Here is an 18,648-nt window from a genome sequence, read left to right as displayed (position 1 = left end):
CTCTTTTTTTTATCTATATACTTAAACAATATTGCTTGTCTGCATTTGATATATTACACTGAAACACTATATAGTTCTCCAGATAAAAATCGAAATTTGAATGCCCGTTAGCGTAAACTTTTTTTTTTTTTTTTTCTGGTTAAAATGACCAAGGGGTTAATATTCAAGTTAAATATAAGTCATTGTATATCATGGCAGAATAATCGGGATGAAAAATAATGAGGTTTTCTGTAGTGAAAAGGATTTTCATGTAGGTGAGACTATTTGATTTTTCTGTCCAGTCCCAGTGAATTTTATGGACTTAATCTTGTTCAGAATTTTTGGAACATTCAGACTAGTAATCCATTTTGACCCTAACATTGTATAAACGATTAAAGATCATTCATTTGTTGTCTTACTTTGGCCCATTGAAATAAATGGCTTGGGAAGATTAAGCAATATGGTATCCTTTCTTTGTCCAGTCTTAAGTTTAACCAAGAATTCAGGTGGTAACTACAGTAATGTTCAGAAAACTTCCATTTACCTTCAGTATGAAAGGCTAACCATTTCAGTATTTGTGAAAGGGCAGAACTAAGTTTGGCAGTACAGTGTGTCTTTGTACCTTCTCCATCACTAGAGAAGGCTTCAAGATATGATACCATCAGAAGAGTTTCACCTGGGGATTAGTTCATCACTGCCTGTCTCTGACTGGTCTCTAGGTCAACAAATGGCAGTGGAATATTGGAAGGAAAAGGAATTCTCCACTCTCTGTTTTGGGTTAGTAAGTAAACAAATATATGAATCTTAGCCTCTGAAAGTTTTGAGTAATTGTTTCATATACACAGACTTAGAAACACTCAAGTCTCAAGTACCATAATTCTATACATGGGAAAAGTGCAATAATAATAACAGTAAAAGTAAGTGAAATGGAATCTAATGCTAAATGTACTTAGAAAAATGCATGGAAAATGTGTTCCTCGGGGGAACTGAAAAATGACATTGCTATTAAAAAAAAAAAGGTGTGCTTAAATTATGTTTGTTCCCACTCACTGCCTCCATCTAAGATGACAAAATTCTCACATAAAAGATAGATGCCTGGAGTTTTCATCTTAATTTAATTTCAGAGGTCATTCTAGATTGTATTACATGTAAAAAATGAAATGGGTAATTAATTTCAACTTCTGATTATTCAAATGAAGAAAATAATTCATAAGTAATAAACTACCGTGATGTTTATGCACATAAATGCATATATGTGTTATATATAATACATACGAAATTTAGAAAGAACTGTTTGGATCTATTTATTAAGTTTGAATATATTATCACAAGTAACATAATATTCTTCTCAAAAATAAGTATGTAACAACACATTTTTGAAGCAATTAGAAGAAAACTCCCAATCTTTTAGTCCTAGGGACTTAGAAACTTGGAAGAAAATAAGCCAAATTATGCCTCCCTCACATAAATACTTTGATCATATTCCTCTCAAGTTACAGTACTTCAGACATCCATTTGAAGATGGAATCGAGAAAACCAAACCCAACTTATACAGCATGTTTTATGTTCTTCTTAGTTCCATCTACTCTTTCTGATTTGATCACATTATTCCCTTGTCTAAAAAAAAAAAAAAAAAAAAAAAAAAAAAAGTTATCCAGGAACCAGGGGTTTTGCAGTGTATATTAGCTGTGTAGCCCAGTTAACCTGTGTGAGTAGGAATTTCACTCGTACCCCCACTCACAAATCTCCCAGAGAAAAGTAGATAGCCATAGAAGGGATCACTGCTTGGACAGATGAGTGCCTCAGTGTGCCCCTCTCTGTACATGAAGTAAAACTTCTTTTCTTTTTTTGTTTCTGTTTTTAGCAGCAGTGAGTGAAAAGATGAATGGGTAGGTGCCTTAAAGAGCCAAAGGGCCTGGTTGGTATGTGATCTGAGATTTAACCAGCTAACCGTGTAGTGAAGAAGATCACTCGCCTCTACCAGAAGACTTTGGTATGCGAGTTAGTGGGAGAAGAGTTGACATTAGGACTTTTTTTCACTGTACCATGGTACAATAAATACATGAGCAACTGTCTCTTCTGAAAAATTCAGACCAATGCCCTTTGGTCACCTAACTTGATTTTCTTATTAAACACTCCAAACATTTTATCTTAGACCCGCAAGCATATCGAGCAAAATCTTTGCAGCCTTTTACCACCTGATAATATGGAGAGTAACAGTCATTTAGAGGGGAAAATCATCACAGCATCATCATAGGTAAATAATGATTGAATCCTCTGCAGAATGTGGAGGAAAGAGACCGGGAGAGCAGCAGGAGGGAGAAATGGGTAGAACATGGTACCAAGGAAAGAAAGAAAGCTTGAGGACATGGAGATAGGCCACATAAGGAGATTGCAGGATGGGTATTTTGATATTTATGTGTGTTAGTCCCCTGTCTAATGTATCTTAATTCTGTTTGTCACATTGTATGTCTGATCCTAATCTTATTTTTATAAAATGTAGAATCTGCAGAATCCATTGTATAAAACTCTAATTTCTCTTTTATTATACTCAAAAGAATTGTTATATATAACAATGGTTACGTTTCCTCCATATATGGATACTGTATTACCTTGTTGTTTTATAACCTATGCAGATGCAAAATAAAGAATATAAATGTCACTATCACAATTTGATTCTGAAAGATCTTTTTTTTTTTAACCTTTTTTTTTTTTTACCTTTTTTTTTCTTTTTCCACAAGGAGCTTAGGTACCCCACCTCTCTGGTTATGGTGTTTACTATGATTTAGTGAAGAGTGGGAAGGCAGATAAAGAAAGACATAGAAAGCATATTGGACTCAAAGAAATTGTGTTCATCAATGTGTAGGATATAAGGAGATAGAAACATCCCTCCCCTTGGACCATCTAGAAAGATTTTATTAGAAGTCTGCTTCACCTGTGCTGACCTCTTTAATGTGTAGCTCTTAAGATAAAGGAACCAATATTAGTTGGGTGCTCATGAGCCCTACTACTAACTAAAGTCTTGGAATTGTTGATAAGTAACTTTTTCCTGGGAAGACATCTGAAATGACCTGGAAAGTTAATTCATGGTAAACCAAAGAGTACTTACTGCTTTTTGCACTAGAGTTGTGAATAATATGTCACCGTCTTTTTGATTTTTTTTTAAGTTTATTTATATTCTTAGAGAAAATGAGCAGGAGAGAAGCAGAGAGAGAGGGAGAGCGAGACAGAATCCCAAGCATGTTCAGTGCTGTCAGCACAGAGCCTGATGTGGGGGCTCGAACTCACAAGTTGTGAGATCATGACCTGAGCCGAAATCAAGAGTCAGATGCTTAACTGACTAAGCCCCTATCACTGTCTTTTTGAATTTGAGTTACATCGTGTTGTAAATTTGGCCAAAGAATTTTACCACATAATGTATTCAAAGTACGTTTCTAACCATACATAGTAACAATATAGGTATTGAGAGAAACATGAGTGGAAAATGAATATCAAACCAACAGCTTTTATATTTGAGAACTCTACAGCTAAAAGAAGCAGAAAGACAAGGAGGTGGAGAAGGAGAGGAAGAAGGAGAAGAGAAGGAAGGAGAGGAGAGAAAGAAGGAAGAAAGTTTCTTTCATGTTGTTTGTTCAACCTGACGTGTGATCATGGGAGGAGCCCATGCTTACAAACCCACTGAAAATATTCAGATAGTTAGTTCAAGGTACAGACTTAGTGGAATTGAGGTGGCCTCAGAGGCCAGGGTGAAACAGAGCATGTCCTCCTGTGGTTTGTTTTCTGACCTCTTCATTCCATAGGGCTGTGGGGGTTATTTTAACACTCTAAGCATGACAACTCACTGGATCAGCTGAGTTCCATTTTGCTCTTGGGTAATTTTAATTTCGACTTCTACAAAAAGCCTCTGTGCTTAGTATTTTCATTTAAGGCTACTCTGATTCTGGAACCAAATCACTGGCATGGCCTCATCACAGCCCAAGAAAAGCAGCAGGTCGAGGCTGTGATTTGTCTGCTTAGTATCCGAGCTCCTTGGAAAGCCCATGATCCCATTTAGAAAATTTAATTGTTCAACTGGTTGAAAGGAGCTGACTTTGACATGGTGTAAAGGTAAAAGTCCAATGTATTTGCAAAGTCAGAAGACATTTGTAAGTGATATTTATTAAATATCTTTGAGGTGCGATGCTGAAAATAAATGAGATTAGCAACACTATAAAAATAATAGCTGGATATTTCTCTTGAGGTAAAGCCATGAGTCAGTAATTATTGCATAACTTTTTCAAAGTTTATAGTTTCTAAACATTCACTTCAAATGATAGAGAATTATAATAACAATACCAAGTAAATATAGTGTCTTCACATCTTTAAATTATTTTTTATTTACACATCTTTTATTATTTTTTGATGTTTATTTATTTTTGAGAGAGAGACAGAACACGAGTTGGGGGTGGGGGAGAGCAGAGAGAGAGGGAAGCAGAGAATCCGAAGCAGGCTCCAGGCTCTGAGCTCTCAGTACAGATCCTAATGCAGGGCTTGAACCCACAGACTGTGAGATCATCACCTGAGTCGAAGTTAGACGCCCAACCAACTGGGCCAACCAGGCGCCCCTAAAGTGTCTTTTAAAAGTAGTGCCTTATTGGAGTCTATTTCAAAAATAAATCTCCTCTGATAGTTGAGATGGATAACATTACAGTCACATTACCTACATATTTCTGTTAAGTAAATTTTCCATCATCTCTTACAACTTGTAGTCTGGTACAAAGCCCATCCTCTGATTTTTTTTTTTTTTCTTTCTTTGCCTGTCCTCAGAATTCAAAAGTATTGATTATATTAATGAAAAAATTAATTTTTCTCTTTGACAGTTTAGAACGTTTTTCCAAAGTAAATGTGCTGAGAAAGATAATCACGTGTTTGAAAGAAAATGCTATTGAAATATAAAGAGTATTCATGGAAAAAAATCAAATGTCATTGAGAATTGACATTTAATTTAACTTAGTTTAACTGAAAACTAACCTTAATCAGTATGTATCAACTATTTTAACTGTTTTGGGCCCAGAGATTTTTTTTTTTTTTTTTTAAATACTGGCCTATAGTTGAAAAGAAATCCTATAATTATTCCTCAGTTCATAGTAGTAATTGGGAGTAATAGAGAGGCCATGTTACTAGTTTAATCACGTTAAGTTTTTCCTGTATCTTTTCCTCCCTGCTAGGAAAAGGAAGATGACAAATCAGACACTTCAAGTTCTCAGCAACCAAAAAGCCCACAAGGTCTGAGTGACACAGGATATTCTTCTGATGGGATATCAAGTTCACTTGGTGAAATTCCAAGTCTTATTCCAAGCGATGAAAAAGATTTGCTCAAGGGACTCAAAAAAGACTCTTTTTCCCAAGAAAGCAGTCCTTCCAGCCCCTCAGATTTGGCTAAGTTAGAAAGTACGGTCCTCTCCATTTTGGAAGCTCAGGCAAGTACACTTGTTGAAGAAAAGTCAGAAAAGAAAACTCAACCTCATGAGGTTTCTTCTGAGCAGCCAAAGGACCCACAGAAAACTCAGAGTTTATCTGAAACAGTAGAAACTACAATTTCAGAAGAGGAGCTCAAAAAGAGTCCAGAAGAAAAAGACACTTTAAAAAAAGATAGCCAACAAGACATTCCTTCCAGAAAGGACCACGAAGAAAAGTCCGAGTTTGTTGATGACACAGCTACAAGAAGACAGCTTTATGATTCAGTCGAAGACAGTAGTGAAAGTGAAAATTCACCTGTTCCACAAAGAAAACGGAGAACCAGTGTTGGTTCATCGAGCAGTGATGAGTATAAACAGGAAGATAGTCAAGGGTCTGGTGAAGAGGAGGACTTTATTCGAAAACAGATTATAGAAATGAGTGCTGACGAAGATGCTTCAGCTTCTGAAGATGATGAGTTCATTAGGAGCCAGCTCAAAGAGATTAGTAGTAGTATTGAGAGCCAGAAGAAGGAAGACATGAAAGGAAAAGGGAAAGCAACAGCCGGGAAACACAGGCGACTAACTCGGAAAAGCAGTGCCAGCTTTGATGATGATGCAGGGAGACGCCATTCGTGGCATGATGAAGATGATGAGACATTTGATGAGAGTCCTGAGCTTAAGTACAGAGAAACTAAAAGTCAAGAGAGTGAAGAACTTGTAGTTGCTGGAGGAGGGGGGCTACGTCGCTTCAAAACCATTGAACTCAACAGCACTATAGCAGATAAATACTCTGCAGACTCATCACAGAAAAAAACGGCTTTGTATTTTGATGAGGAGCCAGAATTGGAAATGGAGAGCTTGACAGACTCCCCAGAAGATAGGTCAAGGGGGGAAGGATCTTCTAGTCTTCATGCTTCCAGCTTCACTCCTGGCACATCCCCTACCTCAGTGTCGTCTCTTGATGAGGACAGTGACAGTAGCCCAAGTCACAAAAAAGGAGAGAGCAAACAACAACGTAAGGCTCGCCACAGGTCACATGGTCCTCTTTTACCTACTATTGAAGATTCTTCAGAGGAAGAAGAATTGAGAGAGGAGGAAGAATTATTAAAGGAGCAAGAAAAGCAGCGGGAATTGGAACAGCAGCAAAGAAAGACTTCTAGTAAGAAATCAAAGAAAGACAAAGATGAACTTCGAGCTCAGAGAAGGAGGGAAAGACCAAAGACACCACCCAGTAATCTCTCTCCCATTGAAGATGCATCTCCAACAGAAGAATTACGCCAGGCTGCGGAAATGGAGGAGCTCCATCGATCTTCTTGTTCTGAATACTCACCTAGCATAGAGTCAGACCCAGAAGGCTTTGAAATAAGCCCAGAAAAGATAATAGAAGTGCAAAAAGTTTACAAATTGCCCACAGCTGTGTCTTTATATTCACCAACAGATGAGCAGTCTATTATGCAGAAAGAAGGTAGCCAAAAGGCATTAAAAAGTGCCGAGGAGATGTATGAAGAAATGATGCACAAAACCCACAAATATAAACCTTTTCCAGCTGTACCTGAACGAGATGAAATGTTTGAAAAAGAGCCTTTGTATGGTGGGATGTTAATAGAGGATTATATTTATGAATCTTTAGTAGAGGACACATACAATGGTTCGGTAGATGGCAGTCTGCTAACAAGGCAAGAAGACGAAAATGGATTTATGCAGCAGAGAGGGAAAGAGCAGAAAATAAGACTCCCAGAACAGATTTATGAAGATCCTATGCAAAAAATAACAGACCTCCAGAAAGAGTTTTATGAGTTAGAAAGCTTACATTCTATTGTGCCTCAAGAAGACATTGTTTCAAGCTCTTTTATCATCCCAGAAAGCCATGAAATAGTGGATCTGGGTAGTATGGTGACTTCCACCAGTGAAGAAAAAAAATTATTAGACGCTGATGCTGCCTATGAAGAACTCATGAAGAGGCAGCAAATGCAGTTAACACCTGGATCCAGTCCAACCCAGCCCCCCATCACAGATGACACGATAGAGTCTACCGTGGACTTTGACAGGGTGCCCGATGCATCTTTGACATCAAGTGTTCTCTCAGGAGCATCTCTTACAGATTCGACCAGCAGTGCAACACTCTCTATCCCAGATGTCAAAATAACCCAACATTTTTCAACAGAAGAAATTGAGGATGAATATGTAACAGATTATACAAGGGAAATCCAAGAGATAATTGCCCATGAATCACTGATTTTGACCTACTCTGAGCCTTCAGAAAGTGCTACATCCGTCCCACCCTCTGACACACCCTCTCTCACGTCTTCTGTTTCTTCAGTTTGTACCACAGATAGCTCCTCACCCGTCACTACCTTGGATAGCATAACCACAGTTTATATGGAACCAGTGGATGTAGTAACTAAATTTGAAGATTCTGAGGGAATTTCTTCATCAACATATTTTCCGGGCAGCATTATAGACTATCCGGAAGAAATAAGTGTATCTTTAGATCGAGCCACCACACCAGATGGAAGAACTGGTGCTGATCATATCGTGATTTCCTTATCTGATGTGGAGCCTCCTATTCTAGAACCTATAGGAACTAAACCAGAGGGGCTGATTGCTGACACTGTTTCCACTGACTTACCTGTATCTGCAAAAGACGCAGTGAAGAAAGCCAAGAAGGACACTGGGAATGGAATTATTCTCGAGGTTCTGGAAGCTTACAGAGATAAAAGGGAGAAGACTGAGGTTGAACTAACAAAGATGAGCTTTTCTGAAACTGTGTTTGATCAACCTCCTTCTTCTGCAGTGGCCCTTCCAGTAGGGGAGCGGGTTTCAGCAACGTGCTTTATATCAGGACAGGTCTTTGATCAAACAAAACCCGCATCTCCGTTGCCATCCGGCGGTCCTTCTGTTACCTCTCTTCCAACTAAAATGCGTCCATTCTTTAGAAGTTCTTCTTTGGACACATCAGCACAGCCTCCTCCTCCCCCTCCCCCTCCCCCTCCCCCTCCTCCCCCTCCCCCTCCTCCCCCACCTCCACCTCTCCCTCCACCAACCTCACCCAAGCCAATCATTCATCCTACAAAAAAGTTAACAATTACAGCTCCAGAGACTGTAACCACTACAGCTAAACCTCTAGTTGATGCTGTTACTGCAGTAGAGGCTACAGCTATTCCAAGAAGTAATGGGTTACCTATAACAAAAATATGTACCACTGCACCTCCTCCTGTTCCTCCTAAGCCATCTTCCATCCCATCTGGACTTGTCTTTACACATAGACCTGAGCCAAGTAAACCTCCGATTGCCCCTAAACCAGCAGTCCCTCAGCTTCCAGTAACTACACAAAAATCAACAGATACACACCCCAAGCCAACAGGTCTGTCTTTAGCTTCAAACATGACATTAAATTTAGTGACTTCAGCAGATTATAAATTACCTTCCCCTACCTCCCCAGCATCCCCTCACTCTAACAAGTCCTCACCAAGATTTTCCAAATCCCTCATGGAAACCTACGTGGTTATCACATTGCCATCTGAACCTGGGACTCCAACCGATTCTTCAACTAGTCAAGCAGTTACCAGTTGGCCCCTGGGATCACCCCCCAAAGACCTGATTTCCATCGAACCAGTGTTTTCTGTAGTTCCTCCTATGACAACTGCAGGAATGCCAAGTTCTTCAGAACAGAGCTTGTACATGTCAGGAGCTTTGGAGACATTTTCTGCTGTCCCTGTCACAACGTTATCTTCATTTCAAGCAGCCCCAACCTCAGTTACACAGTTTTTCACAACTGAAGTTTCCAAGGCTGAGGCTTCAGCAGCCAGAAGTGCACTCACTAGTGTTGGTCTCAGCAGTGTCTCTATATCGATTCCTCCAGAGCCTCTTGCTCTAGATAACCTACATTTAGAGAAGCGTCAGCATAAGGAAAATGGAAAGTTGCCGCTTGTTGGTGATGCCATTGATTTGCGTACAGTACCAAAAGTAGAAGTTAAAGTAACTGAAAAGTGTATGGATCTTTCTGCCTCCACAATGGATATGAAAAGGCAGACCACCACACATGAAGTCTATGGGAGACAAATCAGCGCCGTCCAACCATCTATTATAAATCTCAGTGCAACTTCATCAGCAGTAACGCCGATGCCCCTGGTCACTGAGACGGTGACTGTTGTCACGTGCGCAGCTAGTTCAGGTTACACCATGGGCCCAGAAAGCCTAGTGGGTATAGAACATGCAACACCAGCACCCCTCCAGCTTACTACATCGAAGCATGCTGAGCCTCCCCCGTACAGGATACCGAGTGGCCAGGCCTTTCCTGCAGTTAGGGAGGATGCACCAATAAACTTATCTTTAGGTACATCAGCACACCCAGTGACATCGGCTGTTACAAAACCTGTTACCGCACCTCCTGTCGGAGTCACAAATGGATGGACGGATAGCGTCACACGCCAGGGAATGGCTGATGGGGAAGTAGTAGATCTCAGTACAACCAAGTCTCACAGAACTGTTGTAACGATGGATGAATCTACTTCCGGTGTGGTGACCAAAATAGTAGAAGATGATGAAAAGCCTGTCGATCTGACTGCAGGAAGAAGAGCTGTATGCTGCGATATGGTTTACAAGTTACCTTTTGGAAGGAGCTGCACAGCACAGCAGCCCGCAACTACTCTTCCTGAGGATCGTTTTGGTTATAGGGATGACCACTATCAATATGACCGGTCAGGCCCTTCTGGTTATAGAGGGATTGGGGGAATGAAACCTTCCATGTCTGACACGAATTTAGCAGAAGCTGGACATTTTTTCTACAAAAGTAAGAATGCTTTTGATTATTCGGGAGGAACTGATACAGCAGTAGATCTAACTTCAGGGAGAATTACTGCAGGTCAGTATGATGTGGCAGCAGACCTTTCCTTGAAATGTCATTATGGTGTCCCTCATCTCATTTCAGGATGAAAATGTGGTCCCTTTTCCAATTGTGTTACTTTTTCTCTTTCTTTGGATGTTTTGGCAGCATATTTCGGAGTACATGTGCGCTTTTGTTTCTTCAGTTTTTAATTTGTTCTGCCCAAAGTCACCTGCATGTGCCTGCATGTTCAACATTGCTTTCATTCTGCATCCAATTAGATTAACCTGTGGATTTGCATGCAGTCCCATTCATTATGTTCGTCAAGATCAAGAGGGCCCTCAAACCCCAAACGCATCATTTATTCTGGGAACTGGACTGTAACTCTACCCTGTATTTCAGGTGAGGTAATGGATTATTCAAGCAAGACTACAGGTCCATATCCAGAAACACGACAAGTCATTTCAGAAGTTGGGATTAGTACCCCACAGTATTCCACAGCAAGAATGACTCCACCTCCGGGATCCCAGTATGGTGTGGGGAGTGTTTTGAGGTCGTCCAATGGTGTTGTCTATTCTTCAGTAGCAACTCCGATTCCCTCCACGTTTGCTATTACCACACAGCCTGGCTCCATTTTCAGCACCACGGTGAGGGATTTGTCTGGCGTGCACACAGCTGACGCGGTGACTTCGTTATCCGCCCTGCACCAGAGCCAGCCAATGCCTAGATCATATTTCCTAACAACAGGTGCGTCTGAAACAGACATTGCAGCAACCGGTATCGATATCAATGCCAGTTTGCAAACTATTACAGTGGAAACCCTTACCGCTGAGACAATAGACTCCGTTCCCACTCTAACCACAGCCTCTGACGTGTTTTCCGAAGTGGTGGGAGACGAAAGTGCTATTTTAATTGTCCCCGAAGAAGGCAAACAACAGCAGCAGCTCGACTTGGAGCGTGAGCTCTTGGAACTGGAGAAAATCAAGCAGCAACGTTTTGCCGAGGAATTAGAGTGGGAACGTCAGGAGATTCAAAGGTTCCGAGAACAGGAAAAGATCATGGTTCAAAAAAAGCTGGAGGAGCTGCAGTCTATGAAGCAGCACCTTCTGTATCAGCAGGAAGAAGAGCGGCAAGCCCAGTTCATGATGAGGCAGGAGACATTAGCTCAGCAGCAGTTACAGCTGGAGCAGATCCAACAGCTGCAGCAACAGCTTCACCAGCAGCTAGAAGAGCAGAAGATTCGCCAGATCTACCAGTATAACTATGACCCCTCTGGAACTGCTTCTCCGCAAACCACGACAGAGCAGGCAATTTTGGAAGGTCAGTACGCTGCCCCAGAAGGCGGCCAGTTTTGGGCACCTGAGGATGCAACCACCACGGCCTCGGCCGTCGTGGCGATTGAAATACCACAGAGCCAAGGATGGTACACGGTGCAGTCTGACGGCGTCACTCAGTACATCGCCCCACCTGGCATCCTGAGTACGGTTTCAGAAATACCTCTAACAGATGTGGTTGTGAAAGATGAGAAACCACCCAAAAAGAGAAGCGCTGCGGCTAAAGTCCGTGGACAGTATGATGAGCTCGGGGAACATATGGCCGATGATCCGCGCTGCTTTAAAAAGATAGTGGACAGTGGCGTTCAAACCGACGACGAGGACGCGGCAGATCGGAGTTATGTGAGTAGGAGGAGGAGAACCAAAAAGAGTGTTGATACGAGTGTCCAAACTGATGACGAAGATCAGGATGAATGGGATGTGCCTGCTAGAGCAAGGAGGAAAGCTCGAGTAGGGAAATATGGTGACAGCACTGCAGAGGCTGACAAGACCAAACCCCTTTCCAAAGTCTCCAGCATAGCAGTTCAAACAGTAGCAGAGATATCTGTGCAGACTGAACCAGTCGGAACCATAAGAACGCCTTCAGTACGGGCACGCGTGGATGCCAAGGTAGAAATAATTAAACACATTTCAGCACCTGAAAAGACTTACAAAGGGGGCAGTTTAGGATGTCAAACAGAAGCAGATTCAGACACACAGAGTCCTCAATATCTGAGTGCCACATCTCCACCCAAAGACAAGAAACGCCCAACACCTTTAGAGATTGGTTACTCATCTCACCTTCGGGCAGATTCCACATTACAGCTGGCTCCTTCCCCACCCAAATCTCCAAAAGTCCTTTATTCACCCATCTCACCACTTTCACCAGGCAAAGCCTTAGAATCAGCCTTTGTACCTTATGAAAAACCCCTCCCTGATGATATAAGTCCGCAGAAAGTACTGCATCCAGATATGGCTAAAGTGCCCCCGGCAAGTCCTAAAACAGCCAAGATGATGCAGCGGTCCATGTCTGACCCCAAGCCTCTGAGTCCAACAGCAGATGAAAGTTCCAGGGCTCCTTTTCAGTATACCGAGGGCTACACGGTAAGAGTGATTCTTTTCAGTTAGAAGACAGTAGATGAGTTGATGTTAACCATGTGTGTGCAGACTTGAGGAGGCGTTGAGGCTCCTGGTAACTTAGGAACCTAATACTAAAGTTTAGTAAGGACTAGTTTATTAGAAATTTGGGGAAAAACAGAAAAGTCTCCACCCATTTAGAAATACCAAAAAAAGAAGACATCTTATGTGAGGCAAAATGAGAAAGAAATTTATTACTTTATGACCAATGAGATTGAAAGTTTTCTTCTAATCTTGAAATCTCCCAAATGTCAGTGGTAGACTGTGATTTCAGTGGATATAGTTAATATGTATTTTCAAGGATGATGGAATAAATACTGAACATAAACAGATAAGGAAGGCAAAGGATGCCCTTAAATTTAGACGCAGTGACACCTGAAGTTCTTTAGTAGAAGGGTCCTTGGGGATCATCAAAGTAATTTCATCTTCTTCCAGCCAGAATGGTTTCATAAAAGGGCTTAGAACATTGACTGCTCAAAAGTGAGCTTTTCTAGGGCTGGCAGATTAAAGTGTAATATGATTTCATAGTTCATTCATGCTTATTTATTTTCTGACAACTTTCTTAATATAACATCAGGTAAGCCTTAGTCCTAGGGCTTATAGAAACAAAAAAAAAAATATGTTCTTTTAAATAATAGTGATAATTATTTAAAAATATATGAGTATGCTTCAAAGGAAAAAGTATACAGATATGTTGGACACATTTGTAAAGATCTCTCTAGCTGAGCTAATAAGAGATGTTAATCATCAGCTATTAAAAGTTTATTCTACTCTAAAAATTTAATATATAACTCTTTAGAAGGCTGTTGATAAATACGATACTTCAATTTAAGACAGGATTTATGTTCACATTAAAAGTTCCATTAATTTACTGGTTTCTGAACTTCAGGTCTTCAAATCCCAAAGCTTCTGAATGGGTTTTTCTGAGATATTGCTACATTTCCACCGGCCTTAAACATTGGCCATGGACTGAAAAATATGCCGTTAAGCATGACAGTCACTCTGTTCATAGGTAAAGAGACATCTCGATAGGGATATTTAAAAATTAAAAATTCATGTCTGTTTTCTAGTTTCATAGTGACATTTTGTTATTACGTATTTTTTGAAACAGTATATCCTAAAAATAAAAATGTCTTCATGTGGGGGGACAGAGGTCATTAGCTGTTAAGTCAGGAAACCACTAATGCATTGAGATTTCATTCAATTTACAGAGAATTATTTTTTGTATGGCTTTCTTTCTAGAATTATATCTATTGTGAGAAGTGATTCTCAATTCTGCTCTATGTGTAGGTATTTATTTTTCTAGCAGTGGCATATAAATTCGCCTAACTAGTTTCTTGGAAAACTTAGAAAATGTGGTTTTTGACAGTACTTTAATACTGTAGAATTACATCATTACAGAATACTGTAGATTTCCAGTTGATGTATTGATCATTAACTTAATATATGGCCCAGTACCCTTAATTCATATGAACTCAGAGAAGAGATTGAAGTTGTCCGTATTTTTTCCCCAGAGTATTCACTTCAGATTTGGAAATGTGAAATGAAAGATAAAATGAGTTATGTGAGTTGTGTTATAGGTACTGATACTGATTAACTATCTAATCATAAAAGAAGTTGGGTAGAAATACTAAATAATTTCTGAGCCTGAAAATTCCTAGATGTATTGAGCCTTGAAACATAGTTCAATGGTTCCTTTTTCTAATTGGCTGAACTCAGTGCTTTAACATGGAATAATTGTATACCAACTGAAAGATACTGCCTTATTTCCAGCACAGAGTAGACCATTTTATATACAGGCAATGTTTTTGGCACTTTAGACACTTTGATTCTCTTATGTGAATTTTATAATTTGTTTCTTTGCCCATTTCTAGATATGCTTTCAGTCTGTTTAAAAGCTAAATTAATTTCTTAATTGTAAGTATGGATTTCAGTTGTACCGAAAAGAATAATCTTCTAAGTGATATTCATAGTGACATAGGGTTAAGAAGTTTAGCTCATTAATTTACATACTGTTAATTTTCTCAGACTAGTAAAGTTGAAATGAATCACACATTTCAGTTGCCATTGAGACAACACAGCATAAAATAGCATAATATAATATAGCATGAAAGAGAAGTTCTATTCTCTATGAGGTTCTGTGGAAAGATCTCCTTTTCTGGAAGTGTCAGGATATGTTTCACAGAGGAGGTTCTGGAATGTGAAGGTGAAATCTCTGTTGAACCATGAGAAGAAAACTGGAGGCCCTTCCAAACAGAGGAAACACAATATGTAAACGTTCAGTCTGATGACCAAACATAAAGCAAAGAGGAAGAGGAAGAGTTTAACTGTAAGTGAAACTGGAAAAGTAGCAAGGAACATGTCAGAGGGACTCTAATTTTCTGAGTTAGAGTTTGGATTTACTTCCCATTGGCTATCAGGTGATTAGACCAAAACCAGCATCTTTTTTTTTTTTTTTTTTTTTTTTTTAACTCTTTACACTCTTATCTAGTCCCTGGACTCCCTCCACTCTTGCCTTCTTTACAGCCAATTCTCTAAACTGCACCTAAATTGATTTTCTAAAATGTATGACAGATTGTGGCACACACTCCACAGCTTAAACTCTCCAGCAGATCCTCATCAAATTTGGAATATATTAAAAATTTCTGTACATGGACCCTTATGATCTCTTCTCTGCCTGTCTCACAACCTCCTCAGTCACTCCTCACATTAGCCCCCTCCTCTTCCTCTGCTGCTACCACTGACCTTGCTAATCTCCTCCCCATCCTGGACCTGTGTTGGGATCTCCCTCTCCTCCATCTTTGTCTGGCTCATGCCTGTGTACAGGTTTCTGCTTAAGTTTTACTTCCATAGAGAGGCTCTCCTTACCTTATTCTCTAAATAAATCTTCATATCACCATAAATCCCCATTATGCATCCTCTGAATTATACACATATATAATATATATTTATTTAAGATATATTTACTTTATTTAAATAATTATACATTTGAATATATTTAAATTTTATATAATGTTTATTAATAGAATGTTTATTTAATCAAATATAATCTTTCTTCTCCAGTAGAACCTCACCTCTGCAAGAACAGGAGTTTTGCATTGATTGTAGCTCGCTAGTCCCAAGTGCCTAGAACAATGCCTGGCACAAAATAGACACTCAATATTTATTGAATAAATGTATTAAAGGGAGAAGTATAAGCATAAAAGCAATGGGCCAAGACATGTATTAAAAGACTCTGGTCACTTACTTTTTCATTGCCACAATCTAGACCCATCCTAGCCAGTCCTGTTGATAACATAAAATGATACCCCCTTTACTTAAAGTGTGACTTCCACTTTGTTTATCTTTGGGTAACACATCTGGCAGACACACTGAACAAGTTGAATGGTATTCAGCTATTAGGCAGTCCATTTACCTTACAGATGAAGAACAAAACCCAGAGTAGATTAGTGCCTTTATCATTGTTCCTTAATAAACCAGTGATCTGGTCAGAATTAGAATATTAGCCTCTGAACTTCACAGTTCTTGTTTTCTATTAGTCTCTTAAAAAAACTCGCCATTATCTGATTTTTCTTACTAATTCAGGACCATGCTTGGTCTTTTTATCTTGTCATTTCCTCTGCTCTACCTACAATTCTGATTTAAATCCCTCAGTTAGGTTTATTCATTTTTAAATGTATTCTTGCTTTCATTCACCCATTATCTCAGTCACTCACTCTTTGCTCTTTTTCAGACACTGTGGTAAGCTCTAAAGGTACAAGGTGACTCAAGGGGCAGAGTTCATGCTTGACTGGGATCATTTTGCTCTTCTTGCCCATGAACTGTATTAGTTTGCTAGGTTTCTCAGAACAAAGTACCACACACTGGATGGCTTAAGAAAAGGGAAATTTATTGTTTCAGTTCTAGAGGCTAAAAGTCCAAAATCAAGGTATTAACAGGGTTGGTTCCTTCTGAGGGCTCTTCCAGGCCGCTCTCCCAGCTTCTCCTAGCCTCTGTCATTCCTTGTCTTGTAGATAGCGGTATCCCTGTATTTTCACCTTGTCTTCCTTCTCTGTCCATCTCTTTGTCCAAATTTCCTTTCTTCATAAGGACACCAGTCCTCTAGATTAGGTTCCGCATCAGTGACTCAGTTATAATTTGACTACCTCCGTAAAGGCTCTGTGTCTGAATAGTTTCACATTCTGAGGTGTTAGGGATTAGTACACCAACATACTTTTTTTATGTGTGGTCGGGGGAGGGGGGAGAGACACATTTCAGCTCGTAATATGTATTGAAGCACTATACTGTACATTTTGTTTGTTCACAGACAAATGTGGACTGTTTTTGCTTGGTTGGTTGACTTTTGGTCATCTTTCCATACTCATTTTTTTTTTCCTTAGTAACTGTCTCAGAAACTTTTTGGAGCACTTTAGTTATTACAGAATTCTTCCTTATGGGTAAAATTTTCCTGAGGCACCTGTGTGTCTTAGTTGACTGCGCATCCAACTCTTGATTTCAATTTGGGTCATGATCCTAGGGTTGTGGGATTGAGCCCCATTTCATGCGTGCTTTGTTTTGAGTTTGGAGCCTCCTTAAATTCTCTCTCTCCCTCTGCCCCTTTCCCCCTCATACACGATAGGTAGATAGATAGGTAGATAGATAGAAAGAAAGAAAAAAAAGAAAGAAATAGAAAGAAAGAAAGAAAGAAAGAAAGAAAGAAAGAAAGAAAAAGAGAAAGAATGAATCTTCTTTCCTGGAGATTTAAATTTCATTTTATTCCCACCCTTTTGGAATTCACCTGTGTGTGGCATAAGATCCTTTAATTCACATATGGTTTTTCCATCTTGGAACTTGGATCACATCTTTGACATAGGAGTTCTAAGGCAGAAGGATCGTTAGTGTCTAGTTAGTGTTTCAATGGCACTTTGAGTTCAGGCTAACCCCTACAATGTCCTGTATATTCAATTTATTAAAATTAGCACTAATTAACATAAAAATCACAAAATAATGTGTACAGCATGCATAACTGAAGCAGGGAGTTATCTGAGATAATTTTATTGAGTTATGTAATGTTCCCCAATGTCTGTAAGACATTCTTCCATTTTCCAGACCCCATCATTCTCATATCAAAGTCATAGCTCCAAAGCCAAAATCTGTTTTTTGATAACTTCTGTGTAATGAAAAAGTTTTACCTTGTAGCTGAATTCCCTTTACAAATGAAAATTTTTAACTTTGAATATAGATGGAAGAAAATTACTACCTTTTTTCTTAAGTCCTTCAGTTTGTTCCTTGGGAAAATTGTCAAGAGATATAACAAAAACAAAGTCAAAATTTATTGCTTCCAAGGGGTTAAGCTGACTACTTAGACACAACTTGATAATTATTTCTTTTCATCACAATTTAGAAAGAGCAAGGGAAGAAGTATGCTTTCTAATGAAAGGTACTATGTACACAATGATTTTCTCACTTTTATTAGTAGAATACTTCTTCAATTAGAATGCTTAATGGGAGCCAAATAGTAAAAAAAAAAAAAAAAAAAAAAAAAAAAGGTGGAAAATGATGTGGAATGAACAAATATCTATCTGTAATGATTAAATGAAGTGACATTCACTACCTTCCCATCACAAAGTCTGGCAACTATAGATATCCAGTAGTGTTGAGTTCCTTTTGTCAGGTAGACATTTAGCAATATCTCTATTTCTTCAGCACAAGTTTACCAACTGTCATTAAAGAGCTTTACTTTATGGGTTGATACAAATAATTCTCAAATATCCTAGTAATTATGTGGCTTTCTTATTTCATGGAATATATAATGCTGCTTCTCTAGAAAGTGGATTCCTCTGCTCTATAACCATTTTAAATTTACTTTTCTGGGTAAATAAACCAGAGCACCAAAATGTGTTCCTCATGCCTTTTATCTTTCTTATATACAAAGAGACCGATTTACATCATTACCTCAGATGATCAATTACTTCAG

At 39.2% G+C, this 18,648-nt stretch overlaps 1 protein-coding gene across 8 annotated transcripts in view; it reads left to right on the top strand.

The window, feature by feature from the left end:
* PCLO (piccolo presynaptic cytomatrix protein) overlaps positions 1-18,648 on the top strand; it is a 429,470-nt gene that overhangs the window by 207,667 nt on the left and 203,155 nt on the right. For 7 of the 8 annotated variants that reach the window (XR_008420455.1, XM_053897770.1, XM_053897772.1 and 4 more), the window contains exons 5-6: positions 5,187-10,281; positions 10,645-12,659. Coding sequence is in view for 7 of the 8 variants with exons in the window: in XM_053897770.1 (XP_053753745.1) it covers positions 5,187-10,281; positions 10,645-12,659 (7,110 nt within the window). In the remaining variant the exon portion in view is untranslated. The remainder of the gene's footprint in view (positions 1-5,186; positions 10,282-10,644; positions 12,660-18,648) is intronic. The other variant, XM_053897773.1, reaches the window with a different exon arrangement.

Source organism: Panthera pardus, unplaced genomic scaffold, assembly GCF_024362965.1.
Source record: "Panthera pardus isolate Hobbes unplaced genomic scaffold, ASM2436296v1 HiC_scaffold_8, whole genome shotgun sequence".
Taxonomy (NCBI): Eukaryota; Metazoa; Chordata; class Mammalia; order Carnivora; family Felidae; genus Panthera; species Panthera pardus.
Note: the sequence above shows the minus strand (reverse complement) of the source record. Positions and strands in the feature narration are given on the sequence as shown.